At 38.6% G+C, this 19,397-nt stretch overlaps 1 protein-coding gene across 1 annotated transcript in view; it reads right to left on the bottom strand.

Moving 5' to 3' along the window:
* Positions 1-19,397, bottom strand: part of DPP10 (dipeptidyl peptidase like 10) — a 292,219-nt gene that overhangs the window by 22,110 nt on the left and 250,712 nt on the right. Inside the window, exons 11-17 of the mRNA XM_075757159.1 lie at positions 15,670-15,793; positions 13,486-13,524; positions 11,884-11,991; positions 7,450-7,541; positions 5,849-5,896; positions 5,004-5,125; positions 1,094-1,141 (exon numbers count right to left, since the gene is read on the bottom strand). Of these exons, the coding sequence (XP_075613274.1) occupies positions 1,094-1,141; positions 5,004-5,125; positions 5,849-5,896; positions 7,450-7,541; positions 11,884-11,991; positions 13,486-13,524; positions 15,670-15,793 (581 nt within the window). The remainder of the gene's footprint in view (positions 1-1,093; positions 1,142-5,003; positions 5,126-5,848; positions 5,897-7,449; positions 7,542-11,883; positions 11,992-13,485; positions 13,525-15,669; positions 15,794-19,397) is intronic.

Genomic DNA, 19,397 nt, shown 5'->3' on the forward strand with positions numbered 1-19,397 from the left:
GTCAATGAATTTACTTTGAGCAGTTGCTACCCCTTAATGAGTTAGGATGAAACTTCCCCCCCACTGGTACAGTGACATTAAATAAAATAAATTTTAAAAAAAAAAAGGAGCCAAAGTGCAGACATTAAATAAGACTTGATAGCATTATACTATTGATCAGTACGCTACTTCAACATGTGAGCTTGGGTCCACCATTGTGACTGAACAGTGGCTGGCCCATGACAAAGGGGATGCAGAGAAGTACAGTTCAGGACTTCTGGATTCTGCAAAAAAATTCTGGGTATAATCTTTTGAATGAAATTAGGATAGGTAAGGATTGTTTTAGCGTTTTTGAATGGAAACATGTTCCATTTCCTCTAATCCACACCTTCATGCTACATGGAGCGACAGTGGAGCTGGAGGGACCAGAGCTGTTACCTCTACTGCACCAGAGAAATACCTAAGTGAGGAAAATTCTGCTGCTGAAGGAGAGTCTTCCATTACAAAGCACCTCAAGCAGCCAGGAAACAGCAGCAGATTTGGTGTCAATATACAGAAAACAATGAATAAAACTTGAAGATTAGAGGTATTGAATATCCTCCTAAAAAGCCTTTATTCTTGGATTTGCCACCATTTAAAATGTCAGCGGAGTTGCTCTGATTTGAGAAATATGAGAAGGACTAAGTTCATCATATGTAGGTCAGATTTTACGATCAATCATCCAAGGACTGTACCTTACTTCAAGATAATTGGATTGTACTTTAAAAACATCTCTAAAAATACAAAAGGTGTATCATAAGAAATAATTTACATAGAAAGTGAAATGGATGAAGATCAACTTGCCATCTAATTAAGTCAAGTGTAAATAGCAGATGAATGATATGCACTTAGCATAAAACATATCCGAAAAGCCTGGGAAAGTTTTAGTCATTTGATTAACTTCTTTCCTTATCATTTGCAGATGTGGAGGTTGCTAAAAGGTAATTAATAGAACTTCATATGAATGAGCCATCTATTAGCTTTCATTTACTTGTAACTGCCTTTCCCCTCCTCCACACTCTCCAAACAGTCAAGGACAATAATAAAATACACCTATTCCATAAGGAATACTCACTTGTAGTATTACTTGTACTGTGCACGCTAACAACTGGAACGCCTGGCCCTGTTTTCAGGAGAGAAGAAAAACAGAGGAAACGTAGGGTAGTTAGCACTCAGTAACTTCAGTAACAAAGAATGAGAGCACCAGTTACCACGTAGGACCAGACCCTGGAAGCCCTGTACATGCCTCCCTTCAAACACAGCAGTAACTCCACCGGTGTCTCTTGGGAAGGACACAGGTTACACTACGGTACCAACAAAGCACGAAATGGAGATGGCCTTCCCCCTGTTCCGCAAGCAGTTTAGACCCTTGCGCCCAGAAGGAGCATTTTTTTTTTTTTTTTTTAAATAATCTCCATGTTTTAGCTCTAAGTGAAGAATAAAAAAATTATGGAAGCACTATCTAAAATATAGCAATTTGACATTCGGAAACAGTAACTTTAGGTTGCCTGGGAAGTGAATTTATGATAATATTTGCTTATATTTTCTATGGAAAAGCTACAGAGGTGTTGAAAAATTATCACATATTTCACTTAATTATCTGTTTAAGAAGCTCCTTTGGTACGCCAGCTCTGCAAGACCAACAGCATCACTGTTAAATCTAGGTGGAATGTAATCTAATCTTATTTCATGGTAATGTCAGATACTGTATTTTTACTGTACCACTAAGAAACTAAAAGCACCAGGAATAATTCTTCATGTCGATAGGTATTGTGCAAATGCACAAGATGGCATGTGACACTGGGGTGGCCAAGCATTCAGCATACTCAGATGTACAGCTGAGTTTGCTCCCCCTGCTCTGAGGACCCTCCCCAGTGTAAACTTGCAAAAGAAAATTTTGTGTCGTGTCGTGTCCCCCCCATAGAATTTGTGCACAGAAAACTTAGTTTTATCTCAGTGAGACAAGAGTTTAAATCAGATGCAGGCAGTCACTATTGCGCTAGGAAGGATGATGCAGAAAAGTCCCTGAGGATCGCATGGCAGATGAAGGCGTGGACCCTCTGAAATTAGGAGCTAAGCCTCCTCTGTTTTTGAGAAAAGAAGATTCCCTTTGAGAGCAGTTCAGAGACAGAGCTTAATTTATGTGTTTTGAGTCATCCTGAGAGGTTGTCTCTCTCAATTAATTACGGCATGAGCCTAGGGAAACTTAAATACCTGAAATAAATAGCATGATGCCATTCACAGCCTCTGACAGCCTCCACTGAAGATTTTTATCAATTTTGTTCTCTGTCTCAAGGGATACTATTGACAAAAATCTTACAGGTAGATTGCTGACAAATCAAAGCCTTCTGCCTTAGCTTTTCAAGAAGATAATTTCTTCAGCTGTCTCTTTTTGGTTTGGTTTGCTTTTTTCCAGCTCTTTTTACTTCTGAATTTGTCATTTTGCTTTGAATTCCAATTTAAGAAAGACCATTTTTGGAGGGGAAAGCATTGGCATTTTCCAGGCCAGCTCTATTTCTCGTACTAAAAGATGGAAGGATGATGACAGATTTTGAAAAAGGGAGATTACAGTGGGTTAAAAAATTGATCAGAAAAGAGAAAGACAGACTTGTGTTACAGCTCATCAGAACTAAGCACAGCACTTGGATTTCCCATTGACCTCCTATAACTAACACTAAATCCACAACTTATTTCCTGCTGTATAAAATAGGAAAAAAACAAGTGAAGTATCTTATTTGAGTGGAGAGATTAACATCTGTTAGTGTTTATGAAATGCTAAAGGAAAAATCCACAAGCACTGTGGAAAATAAGTGTAAAGGACGCGCTTGACAAAACTGAGAGGCTGTAGAGCCGGTCCTCCATCTACCAGGCTAGAAATAACTCCTCACTCAGGAGAGTCTCTGGAGATGGATACAGCTGGTACACTGAGACAGATCTCCTGGCTGAGGGTAACTAAAAAGGAAAAACTATCCTAATAAAGGTGCTCACGGGTAAACCAGAGGTGGAAGAATTGAAACTTGTATAGATCAAACCAGTCCAGAGTCCCCCAACGATTTTTCTGGGCAAATTGCTTTTGTAACAAGTCAGTCAGGCTTTTTGGTGTTGGAAAACGAGTGTGTATGCACATAGGTGCGCAGTTATCTGTCTCCTTGAAGCAGTTTACCTCGTACTCTTACAAGCAACTCCCTGCAGAAGATTTTTAATACCTGCTCTATGGTGATGTTGCCATCAGCCTTGATACTGCTAAATATCCACCCCACCACCGACATTTTGCAGAGCTGTGGCAGTACACGGGGGCCACGCTGCTGCTGGAATTGTCAGGCTCTGATGAAACACAAGAGAAGACCTCTGAATAACCCCAAGTCGACAACTATACATTAATGTTAAAGGTAGGAAAACTTAATGATGGTGTTTTATCATCCCTGCCCAACACCTACAGCTTAGGGCAGTCTTCTGGTTGCAACTCAGTGGAGTGTAGGTTTAATCCTGGGAGGATGATCTACAGTCTTACCAGCTGAAACAGAGAACTGCCAACTCCAAAGTCAATGAAAGTCATGAGCTTGTGAGCAATTTCATATGCAACCACCTACTGGCATCCACATTTTTATATCAAAGGAATACATTAACAATTACAGGCTGAATATACTTTGCTAAAATAATAACATGAAGCTATGTTTTTGGGCCGTAGCACATTGCTGATTCAGGGCAAAAAACTCTTTCCAATTCACCAACCCTCCATCTTGCAGGAATCTGAGACATTCCCCACAGGGACTATGTCAAGCACAAGGGAAAACTCTGCTTAAACCATGAGGAGCTCATTACCAGTGCAGTCTTTACCCAGATAAGGGCCTCAGGATTTGCTCCATAACTCCTGCTGCAGCTTTAACTATGTATAAGCCATACAGTTGGTATTTTTTTTCTAATCAGCTATGTATTATAGGTGCAATTCCACACACACAAAAAAATCCAATCTTATTTTAGCCAATATATATTCATAGTTTGTCTGTTTGAATAGATTCAACTCTCAAGCCAGCAGATATTTTATTTTTGTGGGAAAAAAAAAAAAACAACCAAAAAACAACCTATAGTTGTAAAAGAAATAGAAAAAATGCATGCAAATAGAATGGGCTATTCACGTGTATTTCAGATGAATTGTGTTCTACTCTTTTCAATGTGATGCTAGTTGAGCAAAAATACTGGGAGAACATTGTCTGTAAAATACTGCAAGTTTCAAGGTCAACAGGTCTAGCTATACACTTTATTATTGATTGTCTCGTGCTTTTCTGAACCTGTTTTTATAATCTTACTTATTTATCAGCGTTCATTTCCTGGGTGTAGGTTATAAATTTCTCAGTGTGTGATGATTCTAATTTCCTGTTTATACATACCAGCTCTGAACCAAGTTGGTGCCATTCGGTGCTACTGGGATGCAGCTAACAATAAAAAGCTAAGTTATTTATTGCAATTGTATTGAAAAAGAGGATCTCTCTATATGGGTTAAACCATACCTGGTTTTTGGTGGATAGACACATACACATACATATGTGGGTGAGCAGTATAGACATATGCATACATGTATACGCACATAGAGACAGTGTTACAGAAAGCAGGCCCTCATTTTTTAACTAGGTATAGTTGCACAAGATCAATCCCAATACATAATATAATGAAGCTGTTACGAACCACCATACTGTCACTATAAATTCCACATTTTTTGGTGAAAGATTTTCATTTAGGGTAAATTTAAAAGTCAATGTCCTTTACTAGGACTGAAGGGTAAGGATTGGAGCAGCTTTCTGATATCATTTGTTATTTAGCTTTTACACAGAACATCTTCACTTACGGTCTTGCAATAAGCTCTGTAAAGAACTTTGAGTAATCCACTACTGAGCTAAATGTTAGACTCCAGCCTAATGCACTTCTCACGGGAATAAATTGATTCAGAAGCAAACATAGAACTATTACATGCTGTGCATTTGACTTACCTTTACAGTGCAGTAAAAAATGCTTATTCATGGGGCTAAACTTTGCACTGAAGTATGTGCACTGGTCTTTCAAGAAGTTACACGAGAGACACTGACGATTCAATGATCCCACTGTTGATACGCTGGGGAAAAAAATTGATCAGAAACATTTCCCATTGGAATAAAATACAATAAACCAAGAATTAACTCATCAGAGTGATAACATTTGTTTCAGTCCCTAAACTTGCCAAAATATCGCTGTCTTATTTTATGCCTGATGCAAACTGTTTTCAGATGACTCAGTGGACTACTGTTCTGTAAACTGGGCAACATGGACAGGATCCAAAACCTGCCCAAAGGAGAACTGGGGTTCCAATAACTAGGAGGGCTGTGGGGTAACAATGTTAGTAGGACATGATGTAAAGCCTCATTAACTTCAGACTTAAGCACTGAGGTTTGTGTAAGGAGGAGGTGCTTTGTCCACACCCTTTAAATTGCATGATTAAACCTATTAAATATTATTTTTATTTAGAAGATTTTTCACTACTTTTAAAAACACCGTCATATCATACGCTTGCATTTAGGCTCAGCTTTTCAGATGCTTATAAAGGACTAGTGAAGACATAAGTGGCAAAAACATTCTGTGTTAAAATCTTTGCCATTTTTAAAAGAATGTAAAATATCATCAGCATCTTCAATTATGAAAAACTGTGATTCTTTCCTTGTTACAGCTCAAGTGTACTAATTTTTACACAATATAAATGATTACCCAAGCCCCAAAGCAGCAATTAAGCTCACAGAATGTCATCATAGCACTTATGGCTTGGGATGAAGAAGCTGTTAACACGGCCCCATGTACTTCTTACCTATGTAGCTGTCTTCCTCTTGGGGATTCTTCAGTGCTTAAGAAATAACTGCGCCCAAATGATGAACAAAGTTAAACTCAGTTTGCTAAACTGTCATCAGACAGTGGTGTTTAGAGAAGTGAGAGACATCATAAATAACATTTGTTAAAATTAAAAATTCCCAAACATGCATGAAGATCAAATACATATAAATAAACCTAAGCTCCAAGATTAAACTTAAACCCAGTATACAAAGTAGTTATTTCCGAAGCTATAGGATTTCATATTAAATAGCGATGAACGCAGTATTTCATGGTTTCAGTCTAATTCCGGTAATGCCCAGGAGCTCCAGTAGAAATCAGGACCTCTTTCTCCATATTACAAATACAGAAGAGAAAGTTTCTCCTTCACTCCGAGAGTTTGCAATATAAATTTAAGGAGCAGAAAAAGGTCACAATGAAATGGTATCATAAATTACAATAGGCCTTATGATACCCGAAAGCGTTTTTGAGCTATAGAATTACTTTTTCCTTCTACCTAGAGACAGAAGCTAGCACCCTTGGCAACAGTTTATGGACAAGGTTGCCTGGCTGGAAAAAGGCTTAGTAGAGCTGCTGCAAGAATATCAAGACAAGTTCTTGGTGTGTCCCAGATGAGATCTCCACAAAGTTTCTCCTTGAGAGGCAGACGGAGAGTAAGGAAGTCCTCTCAAGTGGCTGAGACAACCCACATGCAGTCTGCCACCTCACTGCAGGCCGAGTGCATCCAGACCTCATTTTTTCATCTGAACCTTGGAGAAGCATCAAGAAATTCTCTACGGAGGTATTTTCAAAACCCATGGAAGGACTGGTCAGAAAGGGTTTTTCTCCAGTACCAGTGGAGATGACAGGCATTGTTGCAGCCTCAAAAAGGTTCTTGTTGAAATATCATTTATTTTTAAGAAAATCAGAATTAGACACATCCGTTTGGTTTTTTGGGGTTTTTTTGCCGTGTGCAGATATACATGAAGATTAACCAAGGTCCGCTGAAGTTATGTGGAGCCTTCAGATGTTTTGTGTCAGTTCTGTACTGCTCTCAGAAATCACCAAGTATGTGCTACATTTCCTCCCCACTATAGCACTTAGATGGGCTTTGGCAAGATTTCTCTCTGACTGAGCTGGGTGAGAATCAGGGGTTTGCATAATCTCTCCATATAATTTGAATTCATGAGGTTAAATCAGATCCCCAAAGTCCAGAGACCTCACGTAGTAACCGAGCAAGCATGAAAACTGAAGATTTTGCATTTTATCAAGTACTAAAAATTTATTATGACTCCTTATCTGGAATCCAGGAAAGAAGTCACCAAAATGTTATTACTGCTGCATTGTGTGTTGATTTCTTTTATTTAACTGATGTCATGGTACACTCCTTTTCCTTCTGCATAAAAATGCATGCAGTAATACACTGGCAGATAAATTGCCTTACAACTGCACTTTATGAACTCAGGAGTATAAAACTTCTGGTAATGCTCAAAAATGAAAGAAATACTGTTGTTTCATTTTAGATATGCTATTTCCAGTTAAATGGATTCCACTTTAATAACTCAGATATTTTCATAAACAGCCAAAGAGATTAGTGCTTACATCTTTTGAGTATTTTCATCATATGCCAGGATTTTGATAACTTCCCAGTTTCCTGATGTCAGGTGTCTCACACTGATTTGTTCACTTTTAGCCTAGAGAGAGATGGCAAACATTAACTTTCACCTTACTTGTTACATTTTTATTTGCCTAGCAGGATTGTCTGCACATGTCATTACTGATTACAGCTTTTTAAACTTTAATATTCAACATAACATCTTTAAATCACAAACTCCACATTTTGACAGGCCTGAACTCCAAGTATGCTTTCCCTCCCATATATAAACTTTTCAAAGTCATTAAAATCATCTCAGTTTTCATCACAATTTTTCTTTCGGTTGCACATATGCCAACAAACAATAGAAGTCCTATACTTCAAGCTAAGGATCTTGCCATTACACATATTTCGTTTCTTTTAGTGTTTCTTTTCCTTTGTAGTGGCATAGCAAGGGAATCTGAGTCAGACCTGTGTAACCAAAACTCTGCACCAGAGTGTGCTCACCAAGCTTTCACGTTTATCGCATGTTTGTACTGAACCCAGATTACTGTGAAGATGCTGTGCCAAGACAGGACATCAGCGCCAAGACAGGACATCAACACCACCCTCATCTGAGGAGGCAGGCAAACCTCTACGAGAAATGTGCTGCACAAACACGGACACAGAAGTTCACAGGATCTAAACCCAGGTAAAGCCCTGCCCCATCATGCACTCTGGAGAAGCCTCTCGTTAGCCAGGGTCTATAAGGAGAGTCTAAGAGTAGCTCCAAATGCTTACAAGTTGGGGAGCACTCCTTGCTCCCTCTCATAAATTGTTTCTATCCCAGTGCAAACCTAGGAAAATAACTGCTATAAGGGGAAATTCAAAACCTCTCTCAAAGAATGTGACAGCAGTTTTCTCTGGCATTGCACCAGGAACTGAATTAGGAAACATCAAGATGCACTGCATATACAAAACTCTTTGGCTGGAAGCTGCAGCAGACTCCTCATCAGACACACGTTAAAAACAATGAAACCTGAAGAGTGAGAACTCATCTGAGATGCCTTCATAGCGCAAAAGGTAAAATTGTGGCTTAGGCTGCTGAGATTAAAACTTCAACCCTCAGTATAATACAGCATGAACACACTTAAAGTGTTTTTTCTATGCTAAGGCTATGATGCTTGGCCTGGATATAAAAATTCTTAGTTTTGAAATTCAAGACAAACTTTATAAAGAAAAGAGGTGATACTTCACCTTGTATTTCAGCTTTAGTGGGCGAAACTGAGCAGCTGGAGTTACAAAGGAGGTCAGATGGAGGATCTAATGGTGCTTTCTGGCCTTGCACCTTGTGAATCTGGAGCACTAGTCCATACCTACTCACAGTTGCCTCAGTGGTTATGTGGCCCACAAAAAGTCATAAAAGCAAAAAGGTTTGTTGGGTTTTTTTTTTAATCCCTGTACTTTAAACTGCACCCTGTAAACTCCAAGATCTACGTCAACGGCAGCAGTAACTAGAAAGCAGAAAATGCTCAAGGACACTCATGAGACATGTCTGGAAATGGCAAGGCAGAACCAAGTCCCTTAGAAATTATCTCTTTTCTAACAGATCCACAAGGAAAGAATGATGTAGTAACTCTATGACAAATCTTGCAAGTACCAGCTGAAACCAGGACGTTGTCCTAGGTGCTGTACAGATGTCTACGATGATGGTTCCCTGGTTCAGGAAGGTTCTGATAGTCAGTGCTGTTTCCAGGAATGATTAAAATACAAATCAGTGATTTATTGTAAGTCACTATTTCTTCTCCAGTGAGAGAAGAGCTGCAACTATTGAAAGACATATTTAAATATTGAGATCACAGAATCTAACAAGAAACAGCAATAAAAAGGCCAGCCAAGCGTTAATAAACATGGTTATTTTTCAAGGTTACAGCCATAATACATAATTTATGAAGCTTGCAGGAAGTTCTTGCCTTGATCCATTAAAGTTACTTTATAATTCTTATTTTGTGGTTAGAAAAAAGAGACTTTCTAGAGTTGCAAAACCCCATGTAAGAAATTTCTAGATACATAACACATGATTCAATCCCATTTTGAGATCAGTTTCTTTTAAATATTTCATAAGTTACTAAAAGCATTTGAAAACAATAAAACACACATCTAGCCCTCTACATTCAGACAGTAAATAATGTATGATGGACAGTAACCTTTTAAACAGTAACCTCCCCTTGCAAGAAGACTTAATTAGATGCTTCTGCTAACCTGCTTTGATTATATCATTGACACATGCTTTTCTAAAGTACAGTCAAAGAAATGCAGCCCAAGACCATCACCAGTCAGTACTTGTGCTGAAGACTGATAAATAAGCCCCAGGGATTGAATGACTCTAAAGCAAGCCATTAAAATTTACTTCTTTGTCACTGTATGTTCATGTTGGTTCTGTATTTTAGCTTTCCTGCACTTGGAGGCTGATTTCTGTTAGTAAGCTGATATCTGTACAACAGAGAAATAACAAGAATCTGACCACCAAATTCCAACATTAACTGAGCTCCATCACGAAATCATCTGGGTACCGGAGACCTGCTGACTGCTTTAAATTCTGCAGGGCACCTGTTACGCTGCTGTGGCTCTCACCAGGTGTGACAAACATCTGATGTGACAAAAGACTTTATGTGCAACGGTTAATATAATTTTTATGCCTCCATGTTTGCTTTAGAAATAATGGACAATCAGATTAATGCGCTGTGTAAAACACATCATATAAACACATTTCCTGTCCTTTATTGCTCTGTATCAGCCCCATTACCACGCAGAATGTTGCTTATTGATGAATAATGGTTGATACATGGGGTATCACATTTCTTCTTCTTCTCAGGAGCAGCTATATACTTAAAGCCAAATTTGTCACTGGTGATACCATTCAGACCTGTTTGTTCATGGTGATGGAAGTCAAAATAGAAGTATTTTGATTTTTGAAGCTGCGCAGTACCCAGGGCTCTAATTCTGCCTAAAAGGGATAAAATACTAAATTCTTAATCAAAAGCTTGACTTTCAACATTATTCTGGTAGGATTAAAACATGTATTTTAAAGTAGGTATATATTTAATTATCTTATTGAATAGGAGTGGGCTTAATCTTTTGCTTAAATATTTTCCTGAATCAGGAGCAAGTTTCTTGGGCTCTTTAGTAGTGAAAAATGTCAGAGCCTACAGGTTTAAGGCAAATTTGATTGTCTCTGTAACGCCCTTGGGAATGTTGCAAGTTAATTTTCAGATCTACATCATTAATTTTTTATGTATTTTGAAGATACTTATTCATATTGGGAAAGGGACCAAAATAAGGCTTGATTGACTGAATGGTTTTGTTCTGGTGTGAATTTTTGTGTGGTTACTACATTAATACACCTTTACCAGATTGTTGTCTGAGTTACTGTTTTCTTTAGAAGACAGAATTTAACATGTCTGTGATCCCTTTTTCTTCTCTGATTCTTTCTTGATATATTTACTCTAGGGGACGAGTATCTTGTTCTTGCTTCTTCAGGTTAAATTTTCATTAAAGTTCTTTTGTTCTTTTTCTGTCTGCAGTATGCTGTGAACATATTTCAGACTTAATAATGTTCATATCAGAACACTGTCATAAAGGGAGATAATAGAGTTGCCTGGTGCCAAGTCTGCTATTTTGATGTTTTGGGTACCTTGATAATCCCTCCCATGTCGTATGGCTCTGCTAAAGTACCTGGATTAATGCTCTGCTGATTTAAATAGATGCCTTGGAGTGTTCCGTTCCAGGGCATAATTTCCTTTATTAGTTCATCACAACTTCATACTGGTGACCTTCAAAGTCATAGTGCAAATTTATCTTCTTTCAGATTCTTCTTTTGAAAAAGCAATGACCCTGGGAAATGGAAGCCACTGGAAAATGTTGCAAAGGGTAGTAAAGGAGTCCTAATTTTCACAAAATTTTAAGTTTAGGGTATTGCCTCCCTTTATTGTTGTGCGTAAGACCAGAATTCTGAAAATTCTAAATTGACATTAAAAAGTATACTTATGCATATGTAGCGTATATAAAGAGGGTGAAAGGAGCATTTCTGCAGGTCTCTTGAATTTCTGCAGCTATAAAACCTTATTATTGACAGAAGTGTTTAAAAAGAAAACATCTCTGTCTATAGAGGTACGAAGAAAGCATGAAATCTTCCAGAGAGAATACTTTGGAAGCACCTTTCATTTAAAGACCTTATGTGCCACTACAGCAGAGGTCTAAGAGAAGAGAGAGAGCTCCACCTACTCTGCAAGAAGTTATAAATATGTCTCTCTGCGCCAAGCAACAACCTGGACAGGACAAATGACCACAACACAAATGGTCAGGCTCTATTGAAGTGTAAGCCTTTGTTTGGGTCATGTGTCCTCAGTAAAAGTCCTAGGTGACCACTAGGATATTAAAAATAGCCTGAACCAAAACCTTACCTGAACAGTAAACATGGCTATGTGGTGAAATTCTCCCCGGCCTCCCTGCTTCACTGGGACAGTCATGAAGAACATACTGCCATCCTTGGAGAAAATCGGTTCTTCATTCTATAAATGTAAGATTGTGTTAGTTTGTCACACTTTCCATTAAACTTCTTAAAAAAAATCAGCTTAAGACTTTTTGTCTCCTTAGTTTTGGTAGCTGCTGTGCTCATAAGACAATTGGAGAAAAATACTTAGATTTTAAATACATTCTGCTAACACTAGCAAAAATGTGGTGGCTAAAGGTAAATGTAGTTCATGCCAGTAGTTGCCATTGTGCAATCTTGTCCTGAAGCACGGGTTACAGCCCTTGCAAAACTCTCCCTCCGAAGGAAAGGTCTGGTAGTCTCATCTCTAATGCAGCAGGACTTTCCCGGATACATTCTTTTACAGAAATACAATTAATGACAGAGATAAGTCCTAGGTTGTCCAGAGAGGTTGTAGATGCCCCCTCGCTGGAAGCGCTCAAGGCCAGGTTGGATGGGGCTTTGGGCAATCTGGTCTAGTGGAGGGTGTGCCCTGCCCATGGCAGGGGGTTGGAACTAGATGGTCTTTGAGGTCCCTTCCAACCCAAATCATTCTAGGATTCTATGATTGTACTAGTGATAAGAAGAACAAATTTTTCCATGGCCTGGACTCAGCAAAACATTACCAAGCACACACTTAACACTCAGTGATTTTGATAAAAGTTGTACGGAAAAAATAAGCACATTGAAGTAATATTCTGAATCATGGTCTCACCATAAATTGTAGCCTGATATGATACCATCTCTTCATGTCTAACTTTACACAGAAATATTAAAGGAAAATGGCTCACTATAAAAGCATAGATTTTTAAAAATTATTTCTCATTTGCACATTGCAAAATGAAACCTGAAATGTATTTTAAATAGAATGTGTTTCATCCATTTATTGGATAGCTCTTCTGAAGCTATGAAAATGGAATCATTTGCTCACATATTAGTTCAACATATTGTTCTGGGTATGGATTTAGAAATATTATTCTTATGTATTCCAATTATAGCCTGTATGACCTCTAATCTTTGAACTCATTTGGGTTTAATTTGGTGATGATATTTTTTCATCAGAAAAAAATCAGCACAGTATATAGGAATGGGATTCGTCTGATCTACCTTTAACCATCCAAGAGTTAGGTAGTTAATGAGCTGGTCATCTAAGTGCTTACTTAACTGAATACAGAGATTGGAAACTGAAGGGAATGTTGCATCTGAAGCCCAGAGAGGTGCCTCAGTTCGAAGGGCTGAATTGCTCACTGGAAGTGCACTTCTCTTTCCACCACCGGCATGGTTAGCTAGATAGTGAAATGTCCTCTGTGATGCTAAGTGACAGGATTCCCACTACCAGAGAAACAAGCTGCCATCTGAACATTTACACAGACACTGCTCTTGTCCTCAGCTGTTAAATTAATTTAGGATCCTAAAAAGTATTTGATTTTAAAAGGAATGGATTGTAATAGCTTATAAAATAACATATAATTAAATAAAAATGACAATGAAGTAATTACTCATTACACACCCAGAAATAGCATTTATACCCTACCTGTTTAGGGAGCCACAGGTCTGACTGCATTTCATATTTCTAAAAAAGAAAAAAAATGGTTTTATGGAATAGCTATAGATCAAAAATATTTACCACGTTCAGCAAAAGGTCCCTAGCTATTTCATGGGGGTTTTTTTCTACTGTGTTACAATCTTCACATTTCTTCATTGGCACTTACATTGAAACAAATGATAATTTAATTATAAAGTCAGCTGCTTCATTCAGAGTTTTTGGTAGAACACCACAGGGGACCTAAGAATGTCTTTTTCAGTCTTTTCTGATTAGCTATCAAGAAGCTTTACACAGGCAGTTCTATTTGTTTTTTACCTCTAGGCACCATCTGACAACTGGATATTTTAGGTCCTTCATCAACACTGGGCAAACAGCCAGCATCAAGCTCAAAGTATGAGACCTTTTCAAATCACAATCCCTTGCTTTAATGGGATGTAGTGTGGCATTAGTGAAGAGAAAAAAAAAAAAAAGCAAACGATTGTCTTTTATTGGTCACGCTTAAATTTCACATCATGCCATCTAAAAAAACCCCATTCAAATACCACACACACATTGCTGTAAAAAAATATAGAATATACATCTACTGTTGTAAATTGTCACAGTCACACTGAAGTAATGAAAATTTATTAGCTATAGAAGCATCTGTATATACATGGCCCGAAAAATGAAAAACCTGTAGCTACTACAGCAGCTTGTTTTATACAGTACTTTTTGGAACTGAGAACATGTGCAAAATGCTATTTTTTTATTTTTTTTTTTAAAAAAAGGTTTACAGTTAAAATCAATTGGTGTGATACAATGTTAAATCCTCACAATATGGCCTTTCCTCATCTGTTACTGACTTTTAAGAGCATCACCTTATCCCAGCAGATGCAGTGCAGGAACTGCCCAGGGTTGCAAGCATGAGCCCGGTCTGAGCTGTGCTCACTACGGTGACACTGCATCCCTATCCTTCACCCACCTACAAGGTTCTTCGCTGCACTTTATTTCTTCTAGACCAGGACTTCTCAATCTCTCTTATATTATGTCCTGGATTACAGCTCCCTGGATACCTACCTCAGACAAGTACAATTGACCTTGGAGCAGATAAGGGTTTCCTTTCAGAAGTGACTGCTCACAGCGGTTCATGACTAACTTTCTTAATAAAAGGGGACAAGGCTTGCAGGAACCAGGTAAAAAGCAACCCAATCAACAAATCTCCATGTTCACAATCTTAATCCATAGTTTGGGGATTTATACTCAATTTCTAAGTCAGGAAAAGCAACCTGCACTATGTAGCAAAAGAAGCAGACAAGCTGGGAAATATTCCCTAACACTTTAACAGGATCGACTTCAGTAGCAGACACTGATGGGAGCCTTTTGACTTAGAGGCTAAACTCGGACCTACATCCATCACTCGGAACCATTTACGCTGCCAAGTTATGCTCTCTACTTTGGAGCACCTGTTGGTACTGACATTAACATGTATGGAAAATATTTGCACTTTTAGCTGGTTCTGGGAAGAGACCATGACTCAGAATGGGAAAGTGGCCAACTGCAGTCGAGATGCAAGACTGACTGTGAAAATGGAGAGATGTAATGCAGGAGTGTCAGAAGTCAAAGCTTGGGTCAAGGGATGAGATGTGGCTGGATTCAAAAAGAAAAATGTATTTCAGCTTGGCTTACACTCAAACTAAAATATCCCTGTTGTCTTTTAATTCTTTTTTTTTTCTAAAGTTATTTAATTCTGCTATTGAATTTGCAGAAATTATCAGAATTTTACACCTTTTCCTTAAACATATGTAAGCTGTGAAAGACAGAAAGATCTGAAATGAAAGTCTGTAAGGAGAGAGAGGAGGCACCAGGCAGCTGAAAATATCTGACAGAAGACAAGCTTGTCACTGCACTAGCTATACTCAAAGTACATGATGTTCAGCAACTGCAGTTCCCACTGAAGTTAATGAATGAACAAAGCTTAGTATTTCTGAAAATGTCACTCAAAGTTGCTAATTGCATTAAATCATTTCACCAGATTTGGAATTTTCTCACATCTATTTCCTCTCTGTTGACTAATTACATTCAGCTTGCAACTACTGCATCTGCAAACTGATTTCTGAAAATCTTTTTCTGCATATGAAAACAAAATGCAGGAAGAAACCTTGAAAGAGAGCCTAGGAAAAAAATCTGACTTACCTTGGTGCAAGCCCCAGTTGTGGTTTCACAAACCGTAAGGATGGAGATATTCTGAGGTCTGTTTAACCATCTCACCACAGCCTTGGTGTTGCTTATCCATTTCACCATGGTGATGTAATAATCCCTAAGCAAACATTTGAAAACACAATGTTCAGATCATTCCCATTTCAGATTAGACTTTTTTAAAAAGATATATATACAGCTTATCAAATGCTGGATTTGTACTGAATGACACCGTCAGTACCGAGGGATGGAGAAAATAACCCCAAATGCCAGCATCTGTGTTCCTACAAGTGGGAAGGCTCAGTCCTAGTGTGCTGCTCCCCTGGGAAATCTGTACTCCGTTAGCACCTCCTTCTCAGCCACTTGTGATATATAAACTTTAGCAACTGTGAAACATATAATTGTGAAACACATACTTGTGAAACACATGTTTGCGAATACACATGAACCATGTACTTGTTGGCCAGCTTAAAAGTGAACTCTGAATTCCAACAGAAGGCAGTATTTTCCTATACCAAATACCTTCAGAAAACACATTTTTGCAAAAGAATCCAGCCCTACTGCCAAACCAAAAAAAGAGGTCTAGCATGCAGGCAAGACGACTTTAAAATGTCACTTGTTATAAAATAATAACTTTTTATAAAATAAAATAATGGGACTTCTGCATAAAAGGGAAGTCACGCTCAGTATCCGTGCGTGTCAGCTTCCGTTTTAACAAATAGCTCGTAGCATTGGACAAATCGTCTGGCCCTCAATGACTCTGGTGGTGCAAGGGAGGCTTCCTAGGCACAGACTCATGGTATGGAGTATCTGTCTCCCTCCTCCCAAAATCCCTGTCAGACTTCCCAGGCTGTCAGAGTGGGGATGTTACAGAGGAGACCTGTTGCAGCTTGTCATCCCAGCCAGGCTATTCGCTTCTCTACTCGTGGCAGCTGGCAGCTCTCACAGTCCAGCTGAGTTATGTGCAACAGTGGAGAGAACTTGTCTGGAAACTCAGCCCCCCTTTAAAACAAGGGTCTTAGCTTGCATATAATTAGGCTTTTAATCTAATACTGATGGAGATCTCATTACTCTTTGACAACACATATTTAATTATACATTCAAAAGACTTCTCACTAGATCAAAGAGACAAAGCAGCATCAACAGCAAAGTTGTGCACAACTCTGATGCTGCACACAGGAGATGCAGGAGACAGCAATTCACTGCAGCTTCACCCAGCCCTGGTCTGCTGCTATATTTAACAAACACAGCTGAACAATCCAATATGCCCAACTTTCTTTTGCCTTTTATGTTTGATTTTTAGTAAGACAAATATTTTCACACGTAGATACCAGAATGATGACTAGAAATGGTGACTTCAGGTATATTCTGAGTCTAATACTTACGTTTTTTGGTTTTAAAAGTTTTTAGCTTATTGAGGAACAAAATATATACACCAAAAGTAACACAAGATCTATAACGAGACCAAGTGACACAGCCAATAAAGCAATAACCCAACAAGCAAACCAAAGAGTGCAACACCAAACCTCAGGTAACTGATTCCCCATAGCAGAACTCAAGAAACAAGAGCTGAAAACTTCCTCTGCAGTCATACCTTCATCAGGCCATCCAAACCCATTTCAGCTGTGCTTGTGCCAGAAGATAGCCAAAAGGAAATGTTCAAAACATGTATATAAAGACTGGCTCCCTCTACCGAGACTTAAAGACACCAATGTAAAACAGCATCCACTGACAACAAAGCCCAAATTATCCCAGAAGCAAATTCTACAAAATAGAGCCTGAGCTGTTCTATTTGAAAAAGTCTTCAGTGAGGACGGAAACAGAATCTGACTGATATAGTAATTAAAAGTCCAAATCAAACCATAAGATCATCTTCAATCACTGACATAAACTCCTTGATCACTGAAGTGAAAGCAAAAGACAATTTAAAAATTCCTTTTTTTTTTTCCCCGTCAACTATGCACTAAAGTGTATTCACTACATTATGACTTGTTTATCAGGACTGTAGTGCAGTGTGTATATATACATAAGTAGAAAAACATACCCTTCTGAAATGAAACACTGTCTCCAGGTCACGTTCCTTTGTATTTCACAGTTTTGCAGTTCATCTGTTGTTTCACATACACAGAGTAGTAGTGTTGTCACAGGTCAACAGATATGACCAAGTCGAAGTTTGTAAAAGAAAATCTTATGTTTTATTAGATTGGCTGATACAGTTGAATAAAAACAGAGAAGCTTGCAGGGCAAAACTTGTTTCAGTTCTGACGAAGCTGCTATCAGTTTGTGTCTCCAAACTTATCAGGCTTTTTTTGCAACTCATCTATTGTTCTAGCAATGAAAATAAGCACACTCTCTTTCCCTCCGGACCCAAATACACAAATGTACTGGGATTGCTAGACCCTCTGCATCTGTAAATACATTAAGTTTCCTTACAACAGCACTTTAAAGAGGAAAGTCTATGATTGCTTTCTGGACAAAGGACTGAAGTAAGATATTAAATAAAAATTTACACTCATTTTAGACCCTCAACTTGATACCCATTTAATTAGATGCTCTACAGCACTTTGCATGTTCAGAGTACAACTTTCATCCTTGTTCAGGAACATTTCTTAAATCAGACTGCGGATTAATTTACTCTGTGTCCTAAGAGTAACAAACACAACTACCAATCGGCTGTGCGATGTCAGTTTAAACTCACTGTATCACACAGGAGCTGCGTGGCAGAGACAGAATCCAGTTTTAGCATTCAATTGGCCTAATAAGAGTACACTTCCCTCTCTTGCTGTGGCTTGCTTTATTCAAGCTGTGTCTCCTCACCCCACTCCTAACTTTCTTTTTCCTACACTTTGTGTAGCTAATTCCAAGGTTTTCCTTATCGATCCCTTTTCTCACCGCAGGGCCACTATAAGATGATCACGGGAACCATAAAACCCATTTGTTCATAGCCATCTCCTCTCTCAGAGTTCCCACTGAAATCCCTGATTGTCAAGAAAACCTCATTCAACCCCTGCCCAAAGACCTGCCTTTCTGGGTTTTTTAGCCAGTCCCCATCTTATGGTCTAATCAGGTTTTCACCTCAGACTTCTTAGAGTCTCTTCCCTCTCACCTGCCCTAGGATTTTTTCCTCTGTGAATTCCAAAGAGAGAGCTTTTCTCTTTAATCTGAATAGAGGCAGACAGAAAACCCTGAAAATGCAGTCTCCTTCCACAGCATCCCACGATCAGTCCATACTGAAGGAGCTTGTACATGACTCACTTTATTCTAAGTTGGATTGAACCAGGCAATGCATAAAAACAAGAGCTTCAAGCTCCTTGACCAGAGAGCGAGCTACTTCTGATTCCACATTCGGTATTTAAATCTGTGGCTTGGCTTCAGATTGGTCTAAATTCTACAAGGTACCCAGTGTAAAGGTGGTACAGCTTTCCCTTAGGCCTGTGAACCAGGAACATGACACGTATACAGTCAGCTCAACAGTAGGAACTGGAACATCTCACGTGTTCCAAGGAGGTGCTGCACACTGAGAAAGGTCAGGTCTTGGGGCCCAAGTGGGATGGAGGATAATCAGTGAGAAAAAAATAATTCCAACTGTAGTTGTTAAGAAACCAAATGTCTTTCCTGAGCATATGGCAATTAACTTTTTTCCAAAGACTTGTAACTTGATGAAATCTGGATTCATTTTTCACTGCTGATAAAAAACATATTAAATATCAAAGGTGTTTATCATC

Source organism: Balearica regulorum, chromosome 6 (assembly GCF_011004875.1).
Source record: "Balearica regulorum gibbericeps isolate bBalReg1 chromosome 6, bBalReg1.pri, whole genome shotgun sequence".
Taxonomy (NCBI): domain Eukaryota; kingdom Metazoa; phylum Chordata; class Aves; order Gruiformes; family Gruidae; genus Balearica; species Balearica regulorum.